Genomic DNA, 22,397 nt, shown 5'->3' with positions numbered 1-22,397 from the left:
GGTGTTTTCCCATGGAGAAGAATAGCTTACTTGAAAACACACAGCACAATCTTTCTGGGTGCATGGGTAATGTGGTAACATTCCACCATAACATGATAAGCAGGGTCATGTTACATAATACCCAAGTACATAGAATGTGGGGTTCTATGTAAGGTTATAGAAATAAATCTCCAGGGGGTGGGGGGCAGTCCCAGCTGGTAGTTTTAAATCCAGTGCAAACTTTACTAGGCTCAGCGGCAGTTTGGGGCCACCTAGTGGTGGCTGTCCTCCCGCCTAATTATCTCCTGGTAGCTGGATTTCTGGAAGTAGGCCGGGATTCTAGCACTGTTTCCTAATAGTAGACCTCCATTTTATCAGATTGTTCTGGGAAGGGTAGACCAGCAGGATGCTGGACTGGGAGCACCCATCCTCTATTTCTTGGTTTAGTGAAGGAATTGCCTGCCACTTCTTTGCCTGGCCTTGTCCTTACCTGCCAAGGTGGGTAGCCAATCGCATTTTATCCTAACTCACATTATTGAGGGTATTACCACACGCAAACACACACACACACACACACACACACACACACACACACGATATTTATTAAAATGGTATATTAAATGAGATAAACTTGATAAGGCATAAGGAGAAAACATCATTCATCACCTTGAAACCCTCTCCATGGGCTCTTTTCCTGACCTAGGTAGATGCCTCTGGCATCTTCTAAAGCTTTTCTGGTTACTCTCAAATAATGAAAAGTTGTCTGGTTACTTTCATCACAATTATAGCCTCATTTCTGTAATTAAACTATCAAGTCCAGGGGCACCTGGGTGGCTCAGTCAGTCAAGCATTCTGACTTCTGCTCAGGTCATGATCTCACGGTTTGTGAGTCTGAGCCCCATGTCGGGCTCTGTGCTGACAGCTCAGAGCCTGGAGCCTGCTTTGGATTTGGTGTCTCCCTCTCTCTCTGCCCCTCCCCCACTCTCTCTCTCTCTCTCAAAAATAAATAAACATTAAAAAATTTTAACTATCAAGTCCACGGTCATGATCAAAATTCACAACTTTAACCAAAATTATAGCTTCCTTTCTCCCCGGGTTGGCCATAGGGTGGAGTGTGGTCAGTCTCTGCTCTCCCCTCTCCCATTAGCTGTTGTTTCTGGTGTCTGGGAAGAGATAAAGTCACGTGTGGTGGGGAAGGTACCTACCTCCATCCGGCTGGCGTCATAGTGATCTGGTTCTGGTGCTCTCTGATTTTTTTCTCTGAGGGGGTACTTTCTGTAGGTGTTTTGGAGATTCTTTTGCTGGTATCTTCCAGGTCTAACTCACATAAGGCAGGTGATCTCTCTCCTCTGGTTAGAAGGCATGTACAACAGGGTTCTTTGGGAGTCCCTCTGCTGTGTCTTTTAGCTCTCCAGGCAGCTCTCTTGAGCACATTGCCTTTAAAGATAGCTTCAAGTCTGTTCCCAGAGGTCCGGTTAGCCCTTGGGAGAAAAATCTTATGTGTTTCTGCCTCAGGTGTTAGAAATGTGGCCCGCTCCCTCAGCAGCCTGGTCTTCCGCTTTGTCCTTTCCTGCCACATCTTCTCACAGCATGCCTTATGCTTCCCAAACCCCAGAGAGCAAAAGGTCTCTGAGTAGTGCCCGGAAAAAATACTTTCACTCTTGAGAGAGGAAAAATGCCATAGGGTGTCAACGGTTCTCTTCAGAGAGACCTTTTTTCTTATACCTTCAATCCTCTCATACATATTAGGTAGGGAATGGCTAAAGGACCAAAAAGCAGATTTCAGATTTCCCTTTTGCAAATGTTGCATGATATGGGAACTTCTGTCGGTCTTTGGAATGTGGCATCTATTTAGAATTGCCACACTGCATAACTCTCAGGGGTATCATTTGTAGAAATGTATATAAAACGTATGACAACATAGAATATAAGGGAAATGGTGCCCCCTGGAGGTGTGAAGCTGCAGGCCTGAATGTATTGTCCCTGGCTGTTGGAGCTTCAAGAGAATCCCGTTACATGTAACAGTAATAGAGCTAACACTTATATATTGCTACATGTGCTTTGCTTTACCTACTTAATTCTCCCAACAATCCTATAAGACAGGGACAATTATTCATGGATAGTTTACAGATGAGTAAACTGAAGCCCAGGCTTGCTAAGGTTACACAGGTTACTCAAGGAAGTAGGGATCCTGAAGCTGGACGTCTAACTCCACCCATACACCTTGCCTAAGGAGTTTCCTTTTCTCCAGGGCGGTCTGTGGTCAGCTAAAGATGGTCCAGCATGCACCCTGGAGTTAAGCAGATGTGGCTCCGATCCCCCGCTGCCGTTTAGTAGCTGCAGGTGGCTTTACATGAGTTACTTAACTTCCCTGAATCTCTGTGTCCTCAAGGAAAGATACTGATACTTCCTGTGCGTAGAGGGAGGATTAAACATTGATCTACTTTTCCCATCTCTCTGCAAAGAGAAAGGAGTCAAAACTGTATGGAAGTCAAATAAACTTGATATCATCAGTACTACATCAAACAACAAAACGGACGTTGGGAAACCTAAATCAAAAGTATTACGTGAATGCCTACTGGGTGCAGACCCTCACTGGTATAGGTTTTGCGGGCAATGAGCGCAGTGCATCCTTTCCATCGTTCACACACCACAAGGCCCTGCTTTTTCAGAAGTCGGGGTGCTGAGTGAGGCAGCGGAGAGGGCAACGTCTTACCCTCTGATCATCCAGGACCATTGTGTGACCTTCATCACATAACGTCTGCTTCCTCACATGTGGAAAAGTGGTTCCGATGACACATGGCATGCTCTAAACAACAGATAACTATTATCGCGGCTAATGACGACGGGTCCTGGCTACCTACGAAGGCGAGGTCCGGCTGAACCTGGTCAGCGCGCTGCGGGGGCCAGGCCGGGCCTTTGTTTCTGCCGGAACCGTTCTCCCCGGCCTGAGGTCCTACCCGGACTGGGAAAGCTGCAGGCCGAGAGCCGGAAGCGCGCGCTGCCAAGAAGCGTGTCAGTGCGGAGGGAGGGAGAGCGAGCGGAGCCGCGCAGGACGGGGCGAAGATGGCGGCCTTTTCTGGTGCGTCTTTGGAGCGGGGGCTGGTGCAGGCGGCTCCATCCACGCCGCGGCGCCGGCAAGCGGGCGGGAAGCCATTGGGGCGGTGGGGGCGATGGGGGCGGTGGGGGCGATGGGGACAAGTGCGGCGCGCTCCGGGAGGGAGCTGTCCGCAGCGGTCCCCGAACTGCGGGGGGACCAGTGGCGGCCTCCGCCTCGGTGTTGGCGAGTGCCTTTCTCTGCAGGTGCTGCCCGCCGGGCCTCCCCCAGCACCCTCTCGCCTTTCTCCCCCGCCGTCGGCCGGCCTGCCCCGGCACCCGCGGCAGCGAAAACGACGCGGCGGCGTAGCGCTAGGCCTCCGGCCTGTCGTACGTGGCAGTGGCGCTCGGGAGCCCTCTTCTGCCCGCGCCGGTTCCGGGCCTGGCCAGGCCGAGAAGCAGCGGGGCGTGGGGAAGGGTCAGTCGGAAATGCCCGTCCTGCCTCTGTCCAGTCTTTTCAGGCCTTCCTAAAACGAAAAGTCGCAGGCACACCTCTGATCATTATTTGTTGCCAAACGCTGCTGTAGCAACATTAACGTTCTATGTTGAAGCATATTCGCAGACACACCAGCCCAGCATACATTTTGGAAACTCATTTGTTCTTAGTTGGCGGTACGATGCCCTCCTTTATTCCAAACAGTGATTTGAGGTGGCTGATCTAACCCCAAAGTTGTCGTTTTCCCGTCTTCTCTGTCCTCCTTTTTACATCCAATTTGAGAAGCTGCCATAAGCCTTATGTATACGAAAGATGGAGAATTTATGTAGCCATATACATATCAAGTGAGGCCTACTGTCTTTTGATGCCCTTAACCTATGAAGATGACTTCATATATAACACAATACTGTACTTTCTTGGGCTTACACCTACAAGAAGATTAGGAATTCCACGCCTTTAGTCACGAGACGCGATTTCTGATTTGTTTTAGTTGCATCTTATAATAGGAGGCAAGGGGAAATGTACTTAGACTGGTAGCTGTTTTTCTTCGCCCAACTCTCCTAGAACAAGATGTTAGAGCCAAGGTGTGCAGAGCAGTTTCAGATTGTCATTTTATTAGGTTCGCTTCTTTGGAAGTCATGCGCAAATTTCAGTGATGTTAGGGTGAAGGACTAGAAGAGTGTGATATGAAATAAAGACAAGTAGGATTACAGAACATGAATATTCCTATTGTTCCCTTAAATATTTAAGTGTTATCTTTATAGAAAACATGGTTTCAAAGCAAACATGCAGAGAACATGACCAGAATGAAACAAGAAGTTGTCCGGGGTTACCCGGCCCAGGTCATGATCTCAGGGTTGATGAGTTTGAGCCTCCTTATCCTGTTCTGCGCTGACGGTGTGGAGCCTGCTTGGGATTCTTCCCCTCGCTCCCTCTGCCCCTCCCCTGCTCCCTCTTGCTCTCTCTCTCTCTCTCAAAAAGTAGATAAGCTAAAAAAAGAAAAAAAAAAAAAAAAGAAAGTTTGGAACTTGCTGAAAGCAGTCTCTGGTTACTACTTGTGTAACAATTTCACCGGCAGCCTCAGCTTGCAGTATACTCAGTGCAGCGTATTTAAGACTGTCTCCTTTTTTCTAGCAGTTTGCATTTTAGAGAGAATACAGCTAGACCCTAATGGGAACAATTCTTAGAAAGCTCTGCTTGGATATACAGCTTTAGATCTTGATTACTTTTTTGATTTGTGGATTTTCCTGGGGAGATTTAGAGGTAGGAGAACCTTTTTTGGAAACGATTTTCATACTTTCCTATGTCATTAGTACTTATATGAACTAGTTTACTATGTACTAAAATTTTAGTGTTCTACCTGTTTTGTTGTGTTACTTGCTAGGGTGATTCTTCTCACCTAATGCAAAGAAAAAGCAGTTTTCGCACTGGATATATTCAATTTATAGATTTATGCCATTTCACAATTATAAGAAATAAAAAAGTTCCCTTAAAAATTAAAAAAAAAAAAATTCCAAATTGGTTATCCCTGGGGTTTAGGAATGTTTGAGTATTATTAAATTTTTCATAAGAATATATGTTTTTGTAATAGTAATAAAAGCTGCATTTGTGTAAATGGAGACTTAAAAATCACTTATTTGGAAGGGAGGTTTACACAATCCAACTAACTACTCCATGTGTGCCAGCTACTACAGTTCATTTGAGAAATGACAAAAATGACAAGATTCAATCAGAAATAACCCAATCTATTCATTTAGGACTAGCTTCAAAGTGAATTATTTAAATATGAGAAAAATTAAGAATAGTAGTTCTTCAGCTGTGATTTCTAAGTATCCAGCTTTTCACAACTGGCCCCTCCCTTTTCAGTTAGTCGGAGTTTAATCCTGGCTGCCAATAAGCGTGGGCCTCTCTCCACTTGTCTGTTCACTTTTCTCAGGTTGCTGAGGCTAATCACATGGTTCTCAAATAGTGAAGGCACATAACTTCCACATTATTTCTAGATGAAACAACCAAAACGTTGGTCAAGATAGAACCTTCTCTCCAAGTCTGGTAGATTTTTCTTCACTAGCCCTAGGAAGGAAGGACTGGTGGCTACTGTGTATCGAGTGACGACCATGTATCACATATTTTCATCTATAATCTTCCATAGCTCTACAACGCAGATACTATCAGTCTGATTTTATGTGGAGAAAATAGGTGTATAGTTTTGCAAGCTGTAGAGCTTGCCAAGGTCACATTGCTAGTAAGTGAGAGTTTATTCATGAACTCAAGTCTTTCTCCAAAACTATACTCTTTTAATGGTGCCGTACGCAGGAGGTACTAAAGAACAGCTGTGCTTCAAAGCCTTTTCCCTGTTCTCTGAACAGTCCTTTTAAGAGCAGTATGATTTCAATTTAGTGTGCTCAACTTCTTACAATTGATTTTTGTTTTCAGAGATGGGTGTCATGCCTGAGATTGCTCAAGCTGTAGAGGAGATGGATTGGCTGTAAGTACATAAAACTTAAATGCACCTGTGACAACAATGTTCAGTAATTTAAGGAGTTGCTAGAGATTCTATCAAAAATTTTGGAGTCTAGTTGGTAAGTAAAATTCAGTTTTTCTTAGGATTCTCTTATTCTCTAGAAAGCTTCCCTTTTATACTTTGATAATATTTTTAGTTGGAAAAGATGGGTACTGTTTACCAAATAAAATTCTCTTTTAGATTTATAGTTTAGCATGACTTATTTAGCTTTTTTACTAACTCGAATTCTTCGAAATATGATTCTTTCAGTCTCCCAACTGATATCCAGGCTGAATCTATTCCACTGATCCTAGGAGGTGGTGATGTACTTATGGTATGTTTACATTTGGTGAGGTCTTTCTGGGTTGAGGACACACAGTTCTGGGACTGTTTGTGACCACTTTAAGAGCTCCCCAGGCTTGAAAATGATACTTTCACCAAATTACTTTTATTCATACCGTATTCAAAGTACTGAGGTAGAAGTTGTAGGGAACACAAAGGTGGATTAGATACGCTCTTTACTCTTGAGAAGCTGAAACCCTGTGGCACAGTAAGACAGGTACACAGGTAAGTGTTGTACAAGAGGCTCTACTTGGGGTAAGTAAATTTTGGACAAAGGAAAGCTGAAAGAGAAAACCTTATATGTAGAGAGCGTATCAACAAAAGCAGCGAGCAGGAGGATGCAGGAGTTGACCCCTGAGTAATTCAATTAGATGGTAGCATAAAATGTGTGTGTTGGGGGCGGGGTGTGTAACTTGGGGTAAGATGGGAAGTACATAGTGGGTCAAATTACTTGGGCTCTTTCTCAAGTATCATGTTAAAAAATTGATATTTGTTGGCAGTGGGGCTCATTGGACATTTTTAAGTGGGGATGTGTTATATAGTTGTAACCATGTTGATGAAGACTGATTTGGTAGCAGCTTGTAGTATAGCTCAGAGTTTAGATACTGGTAGGATACTTCTGTAATGATCTAGGTTAGAATGATGAGGGCTTGGATTTGAATGGTAGCAGTGGGAAAAGAACGGGAGAGCAGATTCTTGAGCGATGGGAGAGAAGTGACAAGATTGGCAATAGAGTTGACTGCAGAAACCTGAGTCATCTGGAGGCACTGTGACAATAAAGGTAGCTAGTCAAGTCTTAAAGATTTCTACGTAGTATCATGTTAATTTGGCTTTCCTAATTGGCAACTTAAATGATAAAATCAACTTTTTTTTCCATTTAGGCTGCAGAAACAGGAAGTGGAAAAACTGGTGTAAGTAATGAACTTAAATTGATTTACTTTGTAAGAGTTATTTTGTTTTAAGCTTATTTATTTATTTTGAGAGAGAGAGTGCGAGCTCACATGCACAAGAGCAGGGGAGGGGCAGAGAGAGAGGGAGAGAGAATCTCAAGCAGGCTCCATACTCCATGTGGCTCTCACGACTGTGAGATAATGACCTGAGCTGAAATCAGGACTGAGCCACCCAGGCGCCCCTGTAAGAGTTAATTTTTAAAGTAAGTTTGAACGTAGCTTCTGCTTTGAAGTATTTAATAAAACAACCTTTTCCAAAATGTAAGGAATTGAGGGGCACCTGGGTGGCTCAGTCGGTTGGGCTTGCGACTTTGGCTCAAGTCATGAGTTCCGGCCTACTTGGGATGCTGTCTCCCTCTCTGTGCCCCTCCCCCACGCTCACGCTGTCTCTCAAAAATGAATAAACACTTTAAAAAATATAAGGAATTGATTGCCACCGAGGGTGATATTCTTGTTGCCCCCTAATTCTGAAATAGGGTCTACAAGAGTATACCTTTAAGAATAGTGAAGTTTTAAACTGGTCTTGTATAAAGAGTTGTAGTATCTTCTGTATTTATACTTATTTCTGAATTTTAGTGCAATGGCTCTATAATAAACAGGCTGACAGTAGGGGTTGCTCTCCTGTTGGCCTGGACCAGAGAAGTAGTGTGTCAGCGGGGAAAGTAGTTTCCTGCTTTAGTTTAGGCTCATTATGCAGGTCCCCTTTGTGTATTGTTTTGGGCTATCAGCTGTCTCCTCTTGCCTTCATTTAATCAACTCTCTTATTACCTTGCTCATGTTTTGGGTTTGGACAAATGAAATTAGAGTAGCAGTCTGGAATATGTAATTATTGAATGTGCATGCATAGCTTCTGTAATGTCTGTTGTCAAACTGTCATTAATATCTGAATGCTAATGTAGAGAACAATTGTTTCTTTGACAGGCTTTCAGTATTCCAGTTATCCAGATAGTTTATGAGACTCTGAAAGACCAACAGGAAGGCAAAAAAGGAAAAACAACAATTAAGACCGGTGCTTCAGGTAATTTTTGCATAGTAATATTTACCTTTTGCATAAAAATAGTAATTCTCATTCTTGGCATTGACAGACGGGAGGTCAGAGTGTGCATTTTTATTGTCGATATCTGAGGGGAGGGGTAATGGCATTTGGTGCCTTGGAAACCAGGGATACTGAATGTCATTTACAGCATAAACAGTGAAAGATTGTCCCTCCTAGGGGTGCCTGGGTGGCTCAGTCGGTTAAGCATCAGACTTTGGCTCATGTCCTGGTTCGTGGGTTCGCGCCCTGCGTCAGGCTCTGTGCTGATAGCTCAGAGCCTGGAATCTGCTTCAGATTCTGTGTCTCCCTCTCTCTCTGCCCCTCCCCCACGCTCGCTCACTTGCTGTCTCTGTCTCCCCGAAAAGTAAACATTAAAAAAAAGATTGTCTCCTAAAATACTAGTGGTGCTCTCTTTGAGAGAATAATACCCTTATGTCTAATATTGAAGATACGTTGGTGCAGTATTTTACAAAGGTATTAAGGATTTTATTAAAAAATTGATGGAGTAAAAATCCATGATGGTGGGAAGTATTGCCTTCCACAGGGAAAAGAGGCATGCATTTTCCCTTTAAGATAAGAAAGGGGTCCAGGAAGTTAAAATGTAAAGTATAAATTTTAAACTCAGTTTTAGTCCCATTTACTTTGAGACTGGTCTTTTATTAGGATTTCTGGTCCTATCTGTGCCATGAACAATCTTACATCAATTTCCTCATCTGTAAATTGTGTTGCTTTTGTTAAATGGTTCTGAATTCCATTCTACCTTGAATAATTTATGGTTTTGTTAATACTTTGACAAAATTTATTTTAAATTTTAAATTTAAATTTTAAATTTTTATTTAAAAAATTTTTATGTTTTAAGTCCTATTTGTTTCATGATACAAAACAGCATTGTGGCAAAATTGCAAGCTTAAGTGGAGTGAACTGGGTATATCAACATTTTTCTTCTCAGTAATTTAAAGATACAATGTTGCATAGTCCATAGAATGAACTCATTTGTAGAGGAATTGCGAGGTAATGGATATGAAGTCTTTAGACTGTTGGCCTACTTGAAAGTAGTTTCAGAACTTGTAACAACAGTAAACCATCATTTATGAGAGATGGTGATACAGGAGCATCCTTCCAAAGGAGGATAACCAGAATGGTAGTAGTTTTGAATATCGTGGCCTGTGAGAAATAAATTAGATATTTATTGATTTAAAATATTTATTTATTTATTTAGAGAGAAAGCGCGCGAGTTGGGGAGAGGCAGAGTGAGAGGGGGAGAGAGAATCCCAAGCAGGCCCTGCCCTATCAGCATGGGAGCCTAGTCGGGTCTTGACACCTTAAACTGGGAGATCAAGAAACTAGATGTGTAAACATAGAGAAATAAGTAAAAAAAAGTGTTGGGATAGTTGTTAAATCATTGAAATCATTGAAGGGATCTGGAGAGAAAATACTTGTTCTAGAAAGGAGCCGGACTAATTAGAAATAACCTAATGAAGATTTCTGTGTAAATACTTACTAATTAGCTCGATTGAGCCCACAATGAAAGAGAGAGCCTCAGAGGAAGTTACTTCTCCATCAGAGTGTTTAAGCCGACGATAGATATCATTTGACCACAAGTAATCTAGGAAAGATTTCTACGTTGGTCAGGAAACTGGGCCGGAAAACATGTAGAGTTCTCTAGCTATTACAATTCTTTGGTTATCCATAGACTATTAAGGTGTTTTAGAAAAGGAAAATGCTGATCCCATGCAAGGGAGGAGGAAAAAAAAAATTGTGACTTTTGAATGTGATATGGACTTAATTAAAATAAAGAACTTTTCTTTTAAAAATGATAGTGATACTTAACTAGATCTTGATATGTTGGTCATTTATTTCCATTATGATTGTAATCAGGTTATTTAGTTACCAAAACTTCATTTATCAGTGCCTTCATAGTTCTTACAGGGATCAGTGCCTTCTACTACAAAGTGCAGTGAAGGAAGTGAGGAGATAAGATTTTAGCCCAGAAGGCCCGTGATTATTGCCTTTGACCTGTTTCAGTTTTCACTTTCAATTTTGCCTTGAATAAAAACGGCAGAGCTTTTACTTGTACATTCCAAATAATGTATAAAGCCATATTAAATCCAGAGGAATTAAGGTATGTAAAATATAAAATGTTTGGCTTGTTTTTTAGAGAGTTTTCAATTTCATATGTTTGTAACTTATTTTTAGTGCTCAACAAATGGCAAATGAACCCATATGATAGAGGATCTGCTTTTGGTAAGTGGATAGATTTTTCCTGACCCAAATAGGAAACTTGGAAATTGCAAAAGATAGAGGTGTATTTGCTTAATATTTAAAAACATATGTGTAAGAGATACCACAGAAGAACGTCAGTAGACAAAAACAAAAAAGTGCAGAAAGAACACTTGCAGTGTTGATGACGGATGCAGAAACCATATAAAATGGCAAGGGGTCTCATGTAGATAACAAGTTACCTGTTTGGTAAGAAAGATAACCCGTAAAGAAAGTGGCTGAAGGATGTGAATCAGCAGTGCCCACGAGAGCAGATCCAAATGACAACAGTCGTTCAGAGACAATGTTTACAGATAGCAGCTAAGTGGAAATTAAAGTTGCAGTGAGGTGTCGTTTTATACCCATTTGATTGGCAGCAGTCGAACAGAGTGATAACCAGCCTATCAAATTACTGCCTTTCTGGAAAGCAGTTTGGCATTGCTGGTTAAAAATATGTCTATACTTCTGGAAGGTCTAGCCCGTTGTAGTATGAGTGCCCGTATGTGAGGGTATACATACAGAGCTGTTAGATGTGGCGTCACCTGTAAATGGTAAAAACTGACGAGAGGATGAATCCCATTACTGCCCAGAGATTGGTTAACAAAGATTAGGGTGTATCCGAGGACCATTGTGTGGCCTTTATAGAGAATGAGGCAGAACTGTAGTGTTGACTTGAAGAATTTTCGCCAGGTGTGGGTGAGAACGGAAGCAGGATACAAAGAAGTAGAGGGAGTGTGAGTAATCACGCCCCAGACAGACCAACAGAACATGTAAACTGCTGCTCTCCACCACGTGACTTCTAGTTTGTATAAAGTTTCTATCTGTATGCATGCGTAAAGAATTTTAAATACAGAAATTTTAAGGATTTGCCATTGCTTAGATAACTTTTTAAAGAGTTTGTAAAGTTTTATGGAACATAGTACCCATACGAATAAGAATTTATACTTTGAATAAATAATTTAATTTCTGATGAGTGAAGTAAAATGTGTGATGAGATGCTTTTCTTGAGGGTTTGTTGTACGTTCAGGTAGGGAACTGGGGTCGTAAGCCTGAGCCGGGACAGAAGTTACAGTTTCTTTCCAGGACAAACGAAGGCTGTATGCTTAGTTAGAGCCAGTAAGCGCTGACAAGCACTGTGACTGCCCATGAGGTATAATACAGAACATCGTTTAGTAGGGTCCTAATATTAGCGAATAACCACAGGTTTATTTATTTGTGCTTTTCCCCGCTTTCTCTGTGGTTTCTGGATCCGTGGATTGGGGAACGAGCCAGAGATAGTTCCCATTTTCCTTTTAGTGTCGTATTTGCTCAAGCTCTAATTTAAGCATAAAGTCAGAGCAATAGGTATTGATGAGTGAGTGCTGCATCACCTCGTAGTATCCATTTCTTTAAAAGACTCTAGACAAGGATTGTCTGAACACATTTGTGTTGGTGATGCAGCTGAGTTATCGGTGTGAGTGAGATTAGGTGCCGTGGTGACTCCTTTCCAGACTTGATGCAGTAAGGTCTCACCTGAGTTAATAGATGACAGTATAGATAACAGTATAGAAACTAGTCCGCCACATGGCCAGGGCCTTCCAGGGGATGAATAAGGGTGATTACCTGTAGGGAAGATCTTGTTACTCAGGATCAGTAAGTCTCAGCGTCTGGAACATTGCAACAAGTGAAAGAATTATTTTATTGGTGAGACTGAATGCTTAATTTATATAATTGTACTGACATGTTTTTTTGCGTTTTTCTCAAATCCAGCAATTGGGTCAGATGGTCTTTGTTGTCAAAGCAGAGAAGTGAAGGAGTGGCACGGATGCAGAGCCACTAAAGGGTTGACGAAAGGTATTTAAATAGCATTTGTACTTGTCTCAGCTTGTGAAGTAATGTATTAATACATGAGCTTGCTTTCTGTAGCTTTAAGTAAGGATCTGAGAAGATTTCTAATGTTACAAAAAGACAGACCGTTCTTCATTTGGAACATACAAATTGTAATTCAGAAACAATGGGAAAGTGGCTACATGGCAAATGAATCCTAGGTGTGTATAAACCTCGGAGTATTTGCCCTTACAGGAAAGCACTACTATGAAGTATCCTGTCACGACCAAGGATTGTGCAGGGTTGGCTGGTCTTCCATGCAGGCTTCCTTAGACCTAGGTAAGCATTTCTAAGATAAACTGAATTTACGGATTTATATTTGTGGATTGTTGACATTTATTACAGTGGGGAGCAAAATAAATAAGCATAACCATATAAAGTTTATATTTTAGAAACTTGGACATAAATGTATGTATACTCACTGTGTTCCAAAAGGATTTGAAGTGTTAAGAAGTACATACTGTAACAGTATAAAATGAGGAGGAACAAAGTTAAGAAAAAGAGTAAAGTCAGTATGAATAAATATGTACCACACAGCGTAGCATAGGTGCTTCAAGTTATTGTAGATTTGTGAACTTCTTTTATGGGCGGAGTGTTTAGTTTTACGTTTACTCTTAACCAATAAATAACGTGTATTTTAAAATCTAGGTACTGACAAGTTTGGATTTGGCTTTGGTGGAACAGGAAAGAAATCCCATAATAAACAGTTTGATAATTACGGAGAGGTAAGTTGTATTCTCGACCTAATTGTGGCATTACTAAGTTCTCTTGCGTACTTACTTGATCACTTGTGACATGACTGAGGATATAAAAGTGACTCTCAGATTCAAGTGGATTTTCTGAGTGTATTCCACAGAAAGTTCAGATTTGGACTTCAGTGAAGAAATGTTACAAAATGAGCTAAATATTTTTCCCTGTGGCCATTTATTAGCCTTTCCAAATATACTACTTTGTTTTGTTTTCATCCATTTTGATTTTGGCTTTAACTTGAATGCATTATGTTCTTCTCATTTCTTGTTTTTGATCATGAAAATCTAATCATGAATCTAAACGTAGTTTTTAATGTGGATGAGCCCGAGTATCCTGTTGATTCTAAAAAGCCTGTCAAGATGCCTCTGTTGTTACATATGATATGCTGTAATAGGCATTTTTGTTTGTTTTGTTTTTAAAGACTTTATTTTTAAGTAATCTCTATCCCCAACATGGGACTCAAACTCACGACCTCAAGATCAAGAGTCGCACGCTCCACTGACTGAGCCAGTCAGGCGCCTGAAATAATGGCAGTTTTAAACACCTACATTAGGGCCTCAAGGAATTATTTTAAAGAACTGATGTGTACTTTTGATGTAGCTGTATGTGAACTTGTGACTTTATGATTTTGCTTCCTGTTAACAGCACTTGACTTTGTGCTTTTCTAGGAATTCACTATGCACGATACCATTGGATGTTACCTAGATATAGATAAAGGGCATGTCAAGTTCTCCAAAAATGGTGAGCTTTCTGTGGATTGTCTTATTAGAGAAAATACATGATAACAAATATTTATAACTTATAATTCCCTTACCCTCTTCTTCATTTCTCCCTCCCTGTCTTACCTTTGAACCAATACTTACTGAGCATTTCCTGTATGCCAGGCACACCGGGAGGTGCCAAAGATGAGTAGAAGATGGAATAGACAAACACGTTTAGTCTTGTGGGGCTTACCTACCGGTGGGGGGAGACAGAGGCACAATGGGCCAGGTGGGAACGAGTGCCCCGAAGGAGATTGTAAGCAGGGTAAGGGGATGGAGGGTGATGGCAGTCTAGGGCTGTGCTACTTTCACAGGGTTGTCAGAAAAGCCTTCTCTGATAAGGTGACATCTGAGTAGCAATCCGAACGCGTCGGGTGGTGAGCCGTGCAAAAATCTTCCAAGTGTTTCAAGCAGAGGGAACAGTAAACGCAAAGGTCTCGGGAGGAAAGTGTGCTTGAGGTATTTGAGTAACAGCGAGGAGGCCAATGGAGCTGGAGAACACTGGGCGTGGAGAGGGGTGGTAGAATGTTAGGTCAGTTGAGGTAGTGAGGCCAGGCCTTGTAGGATAGGGCCTTATAGGCCATGATACAAACTTTCTGAGTGAGATTGGAAGCCTGATTGGTTTTGAGTAGAGAATTGGCATCTTTAACCGTATCATTATGGCTTCTGTGTTAAAAACAGAGTGGTGAGGGTGGTGGCAGTAGATAGGGAGCCATTTGGATGCTGGGGTTTCTATTTGGGGTGTATTAAATTGGAGGTACTTCCTACACATCTAAGTGGTAAAGCCAAGTAACTGGTTAAGTGTGTAAGTCAGGAGGTCAGGGTTGGAGATACATCTTTGGGAGACATTGGCTTAACGATGAGTTTAAAGCTGGAAGACTGGATGAGATCCCTTAGGGAAGGAGAATAGATGAGGAATAGGAGAGATCTGAGGCCTGGGGTGTTCCTGTGGTTAGAGGTGGTTAGACGGAGGAGAATGCAGCAGAGGTGAATGAGGAGGAGAGCCAGCAGGAGAAGCAAGAGCGGTTGAGGTCCTGCGGTCCATGTGAGGAAAGTATTTGAAGGAGGAGGGAATAGTCAGATTGTGTCCAGTGCTGCTGATGGGTGTAACTTGGGAAGGTGACGGATGAGATTTGCCACCGGGTTTGGCAAGAAGGTATCACTGATGAGCTTGAGAAGGACCTCTTTTCGTGAGCGTGATGGGTGAGTTGGGGGAGCCTGATGGGGGATCACTTGAATAGAGAATGAGATGAAATGAAGTGACATGGTGAAAATGGAGATCAGGGAGTTTTACTACAGAAGAGAAAAAAAATAGAAGGTGAATGGAGGAAGATGTGGATTCAAGGAGGTTGTCTGTGTTTTAATATGGGAGCTATTGCAGTGTGCTTGTATGCCATGGAAAGTCTAGTTGAAGCGTCTAATGGAAGTGATCCAGTAGGTAGGGAATGTTTAGAAATGTAGGGGGCAGAAAGGGCACTTCTAGGAGTAAAGTAAAAAAGTGAAAAAGTGAAAGGTCTGGCATTGAGCAGGACAATTTATCCATGGGAACAGGACACGAAAGCATGAATGCAGTTGGGTTGATAGTGGTGATGGTGCGAGTGTGGGGAGGTTCTTTTCTGATAGTTTCGGTTTCTCTCTCTTTTTAAGGAAAAGACCTTGGTCTGGCATTTGAAATACCACCACATATGAAGAACCAAGCCCTCTTTCCTGCTTGTGTTTTGAAGGTAATTAGAAAAATGTTGCTATGATTCTAAGCTACTCTGATCTTCACTATTTTGTATTAGTTAGTGTGCTAGTAGGTTAAGAATTTTCCTTTTCTTTTTCAATGCTAGAATGCTGAACTAAAATTTAACTTCGGTGAAGAAGAATTTAAGTTTCCACCAAAAGATGGTTTTGTTGCTCTTTCCAAGGCAGCGGATGGTTATGTTGTCAAATCACAGCACACAGGTATGCCCCTGAGAGGGTAGCAATTTCAGGAATGGGGTACTGGCGAAAACTCCAGTAAGGAGGCTTCTCATAGTAAGTGAGTTCCATATGCTCCCTTTGCTGGTTTAGTCACACATCTTTATGTACCATGTCAGTAAAATCCAGTTTCAAAACCCAATTCATAAACTCTTGAGTATTCAGTGTCAGCGTAGGCCTTTTGGGGAACCTGATCATGATGATGATGTCTAGCGTTTCTGAACTTGTGCGTATTCAGCGCCATGGGCACTGTGTCAAGTGCTTTACATGGATCGGTGTTCACTACCCTGTAAGGTAGCCCTCTTCCCACTGTACAAAGACCTCGAGGAGCAGGGACTTGACGTAACTTGCCCACGGTCACACACAGCAAGTGGGAGAACTGAATTTAAACCCAAGCAGTTCGAGCCCAGAGCTCGTACTCTTACCCACTATATTATTTAAAGTAAATACATTTCATAGCTTGTTTACTTTATCACAAAATATATAATCAATTGCATTTATTGCAAGTAAATTTAAAGAAGCCATAGTTCATTTTAGGAATCTTAGCTTTATTTTGTTTTATGACCACCTCCTATACTTTTCGACAGTTATTGAAAATTCTGATATTGGAATATTTGCGCTGGTGCTTTACAAGTAAAAGTATTGAGGTGTGATTTGAACGTGTTCCAATCGTTTCTGTTTTCTTAAGGTAATGCGCAGGTGGCACAAACAAAGTTTCTCCCCAATGCTCCGAAAGCTCTCATCGTCGAGCCCTCCCGAGAGTTAGCTGAACAAACTTTGAATAACGTCAAGCAGTTTAAGAAATATATTGATAATCCTAAATTAAGGTAAAGCTTCCTTTTGTGCTCATATGCCTGTTGTTTTTAGGTTTGAGGTGTTTTGGAAGAAGAGTGAGATAGAAAAAAAAAAATGAGGTAGAAATTCAGTATGCATTCAAATGCACCGGTGGGAGTGTGTAACGATTTAACTTTGATACATAGTAGTAATTATTTTTTTCTCTTTGAAAATTTTTATTACACAAAATAATGTTCTGAATATACACCATTTAGTTTTGTAAGTTTCTTCCAATATGTTTACATACTATATAAACATTAGGCAAATAATACTGGACCATTTCTCCATGCTCAAAATGTTTAAATTTTCATTCATCCCTAAAATTTTATGAACATCCCGTGTATTACACTTTATTTCTAATCCTGAGCGTGTGGCTATTTAGCATCCCATGTTATTTCATTGTTTTTTTTTTTTTTTTAACTTATTTTTTTATTTTTTTTAATTTACATCCAAATTAGTTCGCATATAGAGCAACAATGATTTCAGGAGTAGATTTCTCAGTGCCCCTTACCCATTTAGCCCATCCCCCCTCCCACAACCCCTCCAGTAACCCTCTGTTTGTTCTCTGTGTTTAAGAGTCTCTTATGTTTTATCCCCCTCCCTGTTTTCATGTTATTTTTGCTTCCCTTCCCTTATGTTCATCTGTTTTGTATCTTAAAGTCCTCATATGAGTGATATTTGCCTTTCTCTGACTAATTTTGCTTAGCATAATACCCTCCAGTTCCATCCACGTAGTTGTTGCAAATGGCAAGATTTCATTCTTTTTGATTGCCGAGTAATACCCCATTATATATATGTACATATGTACATAAGTTTATGTATGTATATATACGTGTTTATGTATACAAGTTTATGTATATATCTATACATAACATATATATACATATGTATATACATACATATATGTGTGTATAGATATATACATATATGTATATACATACTTGTTTATATACAAGTTTATGTGTATATATATATATATGTATATATTACCACATCTTCTTTATCCATTCATCCATTGATGGACATTTGGACTCTTTCCATACTTTGGCTATTGTTGATAATGCTGCTGTAAACTTGGGGGTGCACGCACCCCTTCGAAACAGCACACCTGTATCCCTTGGGTAAATGCCTAGTAGTGCAGTTGCTGGGTCTTAGGGGAGTTCTATTTTTAGTTTTTTGAGGAGCCTCCATACTGTTTTCCAGAGTGGCTGCACCAGCTTGCATTCCCAGCAATTATTTTTTATATAAAACTCCTGTTTGATAAGTTCAATAGAAAGTAAATTGGGGGTGCCTGGATGGCTCAGTCAGTTGAGCATCGAGTGTCCAGCTTCGGCTCAGGTCACGATCTCACGGTTTGTGAGTTTGAGCCCCATGTTGGGCTCTGTGCTGACAGCTCGGAGCCCGGAGCCTGTTTCAGATTCTGTGTCTCCCTTCTCTCTCTGCTGCTCCCCTGCTCGTGCTCTGTCTCTCTCTCTCTCAAAAATAAATAAATAAACATTAAAAAAAAAGTAAATTGAGATTTTGCTCTTCCGTGAAGTGTCATGGTTCGCAAAACAATATCAGAATAAAAATTAAATTTTTAAAAAATGTTTATATATTTGGAGAGAGAGAGTGGGCAGAGAGAGAGGGAGAGAGAAGCAGAGAAAATCTCCAGTAGGCTCCATGCTCAGTGCAGAGCCTGATGTGGGGCTCCCTCCCACATCCCTGGGATCATGACCTGAGCTGAAATCCAGAGTTGGGACGCTTAACTGGCTGAGCCACCCAGGTGCCCTACACACTTTTTTAAGGGAGCGTTTCATTCGGTGCTAGGATGCGTCACTTCATTTGCATAGAAGGTGCATCACTATTTCTGGCATGTTGGTAAACAGCTTGGGGCGGCTGAGTCCAGCCTGTCTCCCGGGGATGAGAACTTTCCATTCGGGCCCTCGGACCGCTCCCTCTCCAGGCAGAAGGCGCTTCCTGCGTTGGAGGGAGACCATGAGTTCAGTGGTCCGGTGGAGCCTCTCGCTCAGTGGCGGTCCCTTTTGCCGTTTTGAGGGAGGCTCTACCTTATAAACTAGTCTGTGAGTTGTCACTCACTTGATTGTTGTTAATTTTGCCTTTAGTGCCTTCTTCATTGAAACAGTTCACACACCATGAAATTCCCCACTTCAGGTGTCCGGTGCAGTGGTTCTTGGCACAGTCAGGTTGTGCCACGGTCACCACTGTCCAATTTCAGAAACCTGGGATTGTTGACGTCACGCGGGACCGTCTCCGCAATGCTGAGTTTTCTTACGAGTGAACCTGTTCAGGGATAGATTAGACCTTGACACAAACTTTTTAGGTAAAATAGTTCCTAATTTTGTTTTGGCATTGATGATGTCACTCGGGAACTATTTGAATACCTACCATGTGTGAAGTCTTCAGCTCGGTGTCAGGAGCATAATAATGAGAAAGTTTTTGCATTCCCAGAATTAAGTGTGGGGATGTGGGGATGGTGTGAAGGGGAGAGAAACAGCAGAACGAGTTGGGTAAAATGCGTGGGGGATGAGGTCGGGGGACACAACCAGGGTATCTGCTTCGTGTAAGGGACTTGGAATTTGTAAGACAGTGTTTTTGGAAGAAGTAAAATGCTATTGTGAATTGATTTTTGTGCTACAGTTAGGTGTAAAGGTTAACATGCCTATGGACAAGGACTGGAAGGGAAGATGACTGGTAAAATCAGTTTGTTTATTAAGATGGTAAAATTGTGAGAATACTCATTAGTATTCTGTGTAAACAAGGCTTCCTTGAAAACCCGGCTCAAGTTCCCGTCTGTGAAACTAACCGAATCGTACCAGCCCAGTCCTTTCTCCTTCCTTAGATACCACTGACTGTGTGCCTTGCCTTAACCCTTACACACTGTCATGTGCTAGCGGTCCTTGTTTTAAATACGCACGGCGTCGCTCATCCTCGCTTACTAGTTTTACACTGCTTGAGGCAGGGGGTGTTCTTTTATATTCCTCAAGCCTACAGTGCTTTGCACACCAGCATAGATTGGTGTGTGTGTGTGTATCTTCTGCTAAATTTATAGGGATAAACATATCTGATTGGGATTATGGATAAGAGTCAAGCATTGTAGGAGATGAAATGATGCATCTAGGACCATAGTTTCCAAACCTGGGAACTTTGGGGCCTTTTTTAACGATACAGATAGATTTGTTGGTCCTCTCCTGAATGCACTGAGTCAGAATTTCCAGGGAAGAGGAATTAGAACTTTTTTGTTTTCTTGAGGAAGAATGGCAGCTCCTCTGGGTGATCCTTTTAGAGACCTTCTGGCATCTGGTGTTATCAGACTTAGGAACATAATGGCTCTAATGTAGTAGGTTAGGGAATATGCCAAGGTCATGCACGTTCATAGGCTAGAAGTCTCTTTGTGTTGTTTGTTTTTACTACCTGAATTGCTCAAGTTGCAGATAGGAAACCATAAAGCCAATCTTTAATCAGCCATAGAATTATTATAAGAGTCTGTTAAGGTCACCTACTTGCTTTTTTTTTTTTTTTTTTTTTTTTTTTTTTTTTTTTTTTAGCTGTTTAGGGAATAAGTTTATTATTGTCTTTACCTGAAAAACTTTGTAGCAAATTGTGGTTTTGGTTTATTGGCTCTCAGCAGCCCTCTCCTGAGCTCTTAAGGAAGCTTGCTTCTTCTGAGCTACCTGATCTTTGTTCCAGGCAAGAGACATTTTGGGATGGTTCCACCTCTCTTTTTAACTTTCTTAGGCTTCTTCTCATAGATTGGATTCTCTTGGGTAGCACTGTGAGCTTTCTTACACATCTCCTCCATCATATCTGGAGTTATATTGTTCTTCGGTGTTCAGAAAATTGCTTCTCATAAGTATCTTCATCTTCTTCCACTGGGTAACACATACAGTCTGCCATGTTCTGACCTATGATGTGCTTCTCATGTCCTTCTGCACTGAATTCCTTGCTCTCTGAATCATAATCAGGGAATCGTTTGGTACTGTGAGGAATAGACAAGCCTCCATCCACAGCTCCCTTGGGGGCCCCCAGAGCTTTATGTCCAGTAGTAGTTCTGGCAAGCCCTTTATCCAGATAGCAGGCGAAGGCACCGTGTGGAGCGTCAATGCTTTCCACATTGTGTTCATCTCTGTCACCTCCACTTGGCCTTCGTAGATCTTGTCCATGTCAAACCTGTTGAGAAGCCTGCAGGCCAGCAGCGGGCCGGTACAGTATGCTTAATTTCTCAGGCCAGCCTTCACACCATGCTTTGGGAGTTTGTGAACATGAGCTGCACAAACTGTCACGTCTCCTTCTGTTAGGGCACAGGCGATCTCACAAATGGTATCCCTGTTGATTACATGAGCTATCATCCTGTATTTAGGTGTGTTGTATTTACTCTTATCCCAAGTTTCCAAGTGTTTCCAAGCATAGTAATCAGTTTTACCCTCTCATCATCTTCTAAATTGCACTTGGTATCTCTTGAGGTAAGCCTTATTCTTGACAACTTTAACAAATTTCATCCTGCAGAACAGAGACCCTGTCATTTATTTCCTTAATGTTTTCTAGTCTTTTTTAAAAGATTGATCAAATAAGAATAAAATAAAGATGGTTGGTCGATACTTCTGATTGAAAGTTATCTGGCTGCATCAGAAAGTAATTTTGTCTGCTTTATAAAAAGACAATCGTGGGGCACCTGGGTGGCTCAGTCAGTTGAGTATCCGACTCTTGATTTCGGCTCAGGTCATGATCTCACGGTTCGTGTGCTCTAGCCCCATTTCGGGCCCTGTGCTGAGGGTGTGGAGCCTGCGTGGGATTGGGATTCTCTCTCCCTCTCTCTCTGCCCCTGCCCCAGGCCCACACTTGTGTGTGTGCGTATATGCTCGCTCTCTCTCTCTCTCTCTCTCTCTCTCAAAAGTTAATAAATATTTAAACAAAAAACACTTTTTGCAAATAGCTTTAGTGAGATCTAATTCACATATACAATCCATTGCTTAAAGTGTACAGATTGCTTTTAGTTTTTATTCTATTCACAGAGATGTGCAGCTGTCACCAAAACCAATTTTTAAACCTTTCATGACACTCAAAAAGAAGCACTGTACCCATTGACAGCCATTCCATGTCCTCATAACCTTCCCATCCCTAGGCAACCCCTGGTTCATTTTCTGACTATAGATTTGCCTTTTTTGGACATTTTACATGAATGGAATTGGATGGTATGTGCTCATTTCTGACTGGCTTTTCTCACTTAGCATAGTGTTTTCAGGATTTGTTCACGATGCAGCATGTATCAGTGCTTAGTTCTTTTTTATTGCCCCAAAGTATCCCATTAGATGCATGTGCCACATTTTTGTTTATCCATTTGTTAGCTGATGGACATTTGGGTTGTTACCACTTTTTGGCTACTGTGCTGTGAACATTAGCGTACAGGTTTTTGTGTGGACATCATTTTTATTTCTCCCGGGTCTGTACCTAGGAGTGGAATTTCTGGATCACATAGTAGCTTCACATTTGATGTTTTCAGGAGCCATCCAGCTGTGTTCTAAAGTGACACCACTGTTTTACTTTCCTACTAGTAATGTATGAGTCAAACAATACAAGTCAAACAATAAAGCGCTTTAATCTTTCTCTTCATTATCATGATGCTATT

At 41.5% G+C, this 22,397-nt stretch overlaps 1 protein-coding gene and 1 pseudogene across 1 annotated transcript in view; one reads left to right on the top strand and one right to left on the bottom strand.

Annotated features, from left to right (window-relative positions):
* Positions 1-2,979: 2,979 nt before the first annotated feature.
* Positions 2,980-22,397, top strand: part of DDX1 (DEAD-box helicase 1) — a 36,667-nt gene continuing 17,249 nt past the window's right edge. Inside the window, exons 1-13 of the mRNA XM_007080699.3 lie at positions 2,980-3,061; positions 5,945-5,996; positions 6,282-6,345; positions 7,235-7,264; positions 8,225-8,321; positions 10,536-10,583; positions 12,348-12,431; positions 12,660-12,743; positions 13,113-13,189; positions 13,883-13,955; positions 15,623-15,699; positions 15,808-15,922; positions 16,626-16,764. Coding sequence (XP_007080761.1) covers positions 3,046-3,061; positions 5,945-5,996; positions 6,282-6,345; positions 7,235-7,264; positions 8,225-8,321; positions 10,536-10,583; positions 12,348-12,431; positions 12,660-12,743; positions 13,113-13,189; positions 13,883-13,955; positions 15,623-15,699; positions 15,808-15,922; positions 16,626-16,764 — 956 coding nt within the window. The 5' untranslated portion in view covers positions 2,980-3,045. The remainder of the gene's footprint in view (positions 3,062-5,944; positions 5,997-6,281; positions 6,346-7,234; positions 7,265-8,224; positions 8,322-10,535; positions 10,584-12,347; positions 12,432-12,659; positions 12,744-13,112; positions 13,190-13,882; positions 13,956-15,622; positions 15,700-15,807; positions 15,923-16,625; positions 16,765-22,397) is intronic.
* LOC107179508 lies at positions 20,362-21,279 on the bottom strand (annotated as a pseudogene).

The sequence above is a fragment of the Panthera tigris genome, chromosome A3 (genome assembly GCF_018350195.1).
Source record: "Panthera tigris isolate Pti1 chromosome A3, P.tigris_Pti1_mat1.1, whole genome shotgun sequence".
Classification (NCBI taxonomy): Eukaryota; Metazoa; Chordata; class Mammalia; order Carnivora; family Felidae; genus Panthera; species Panthera tigris.
Note: the sequence above shows the minus strand (reverse complement) of the source record. Positions and strands in the feature narration are given on the sequence as shown.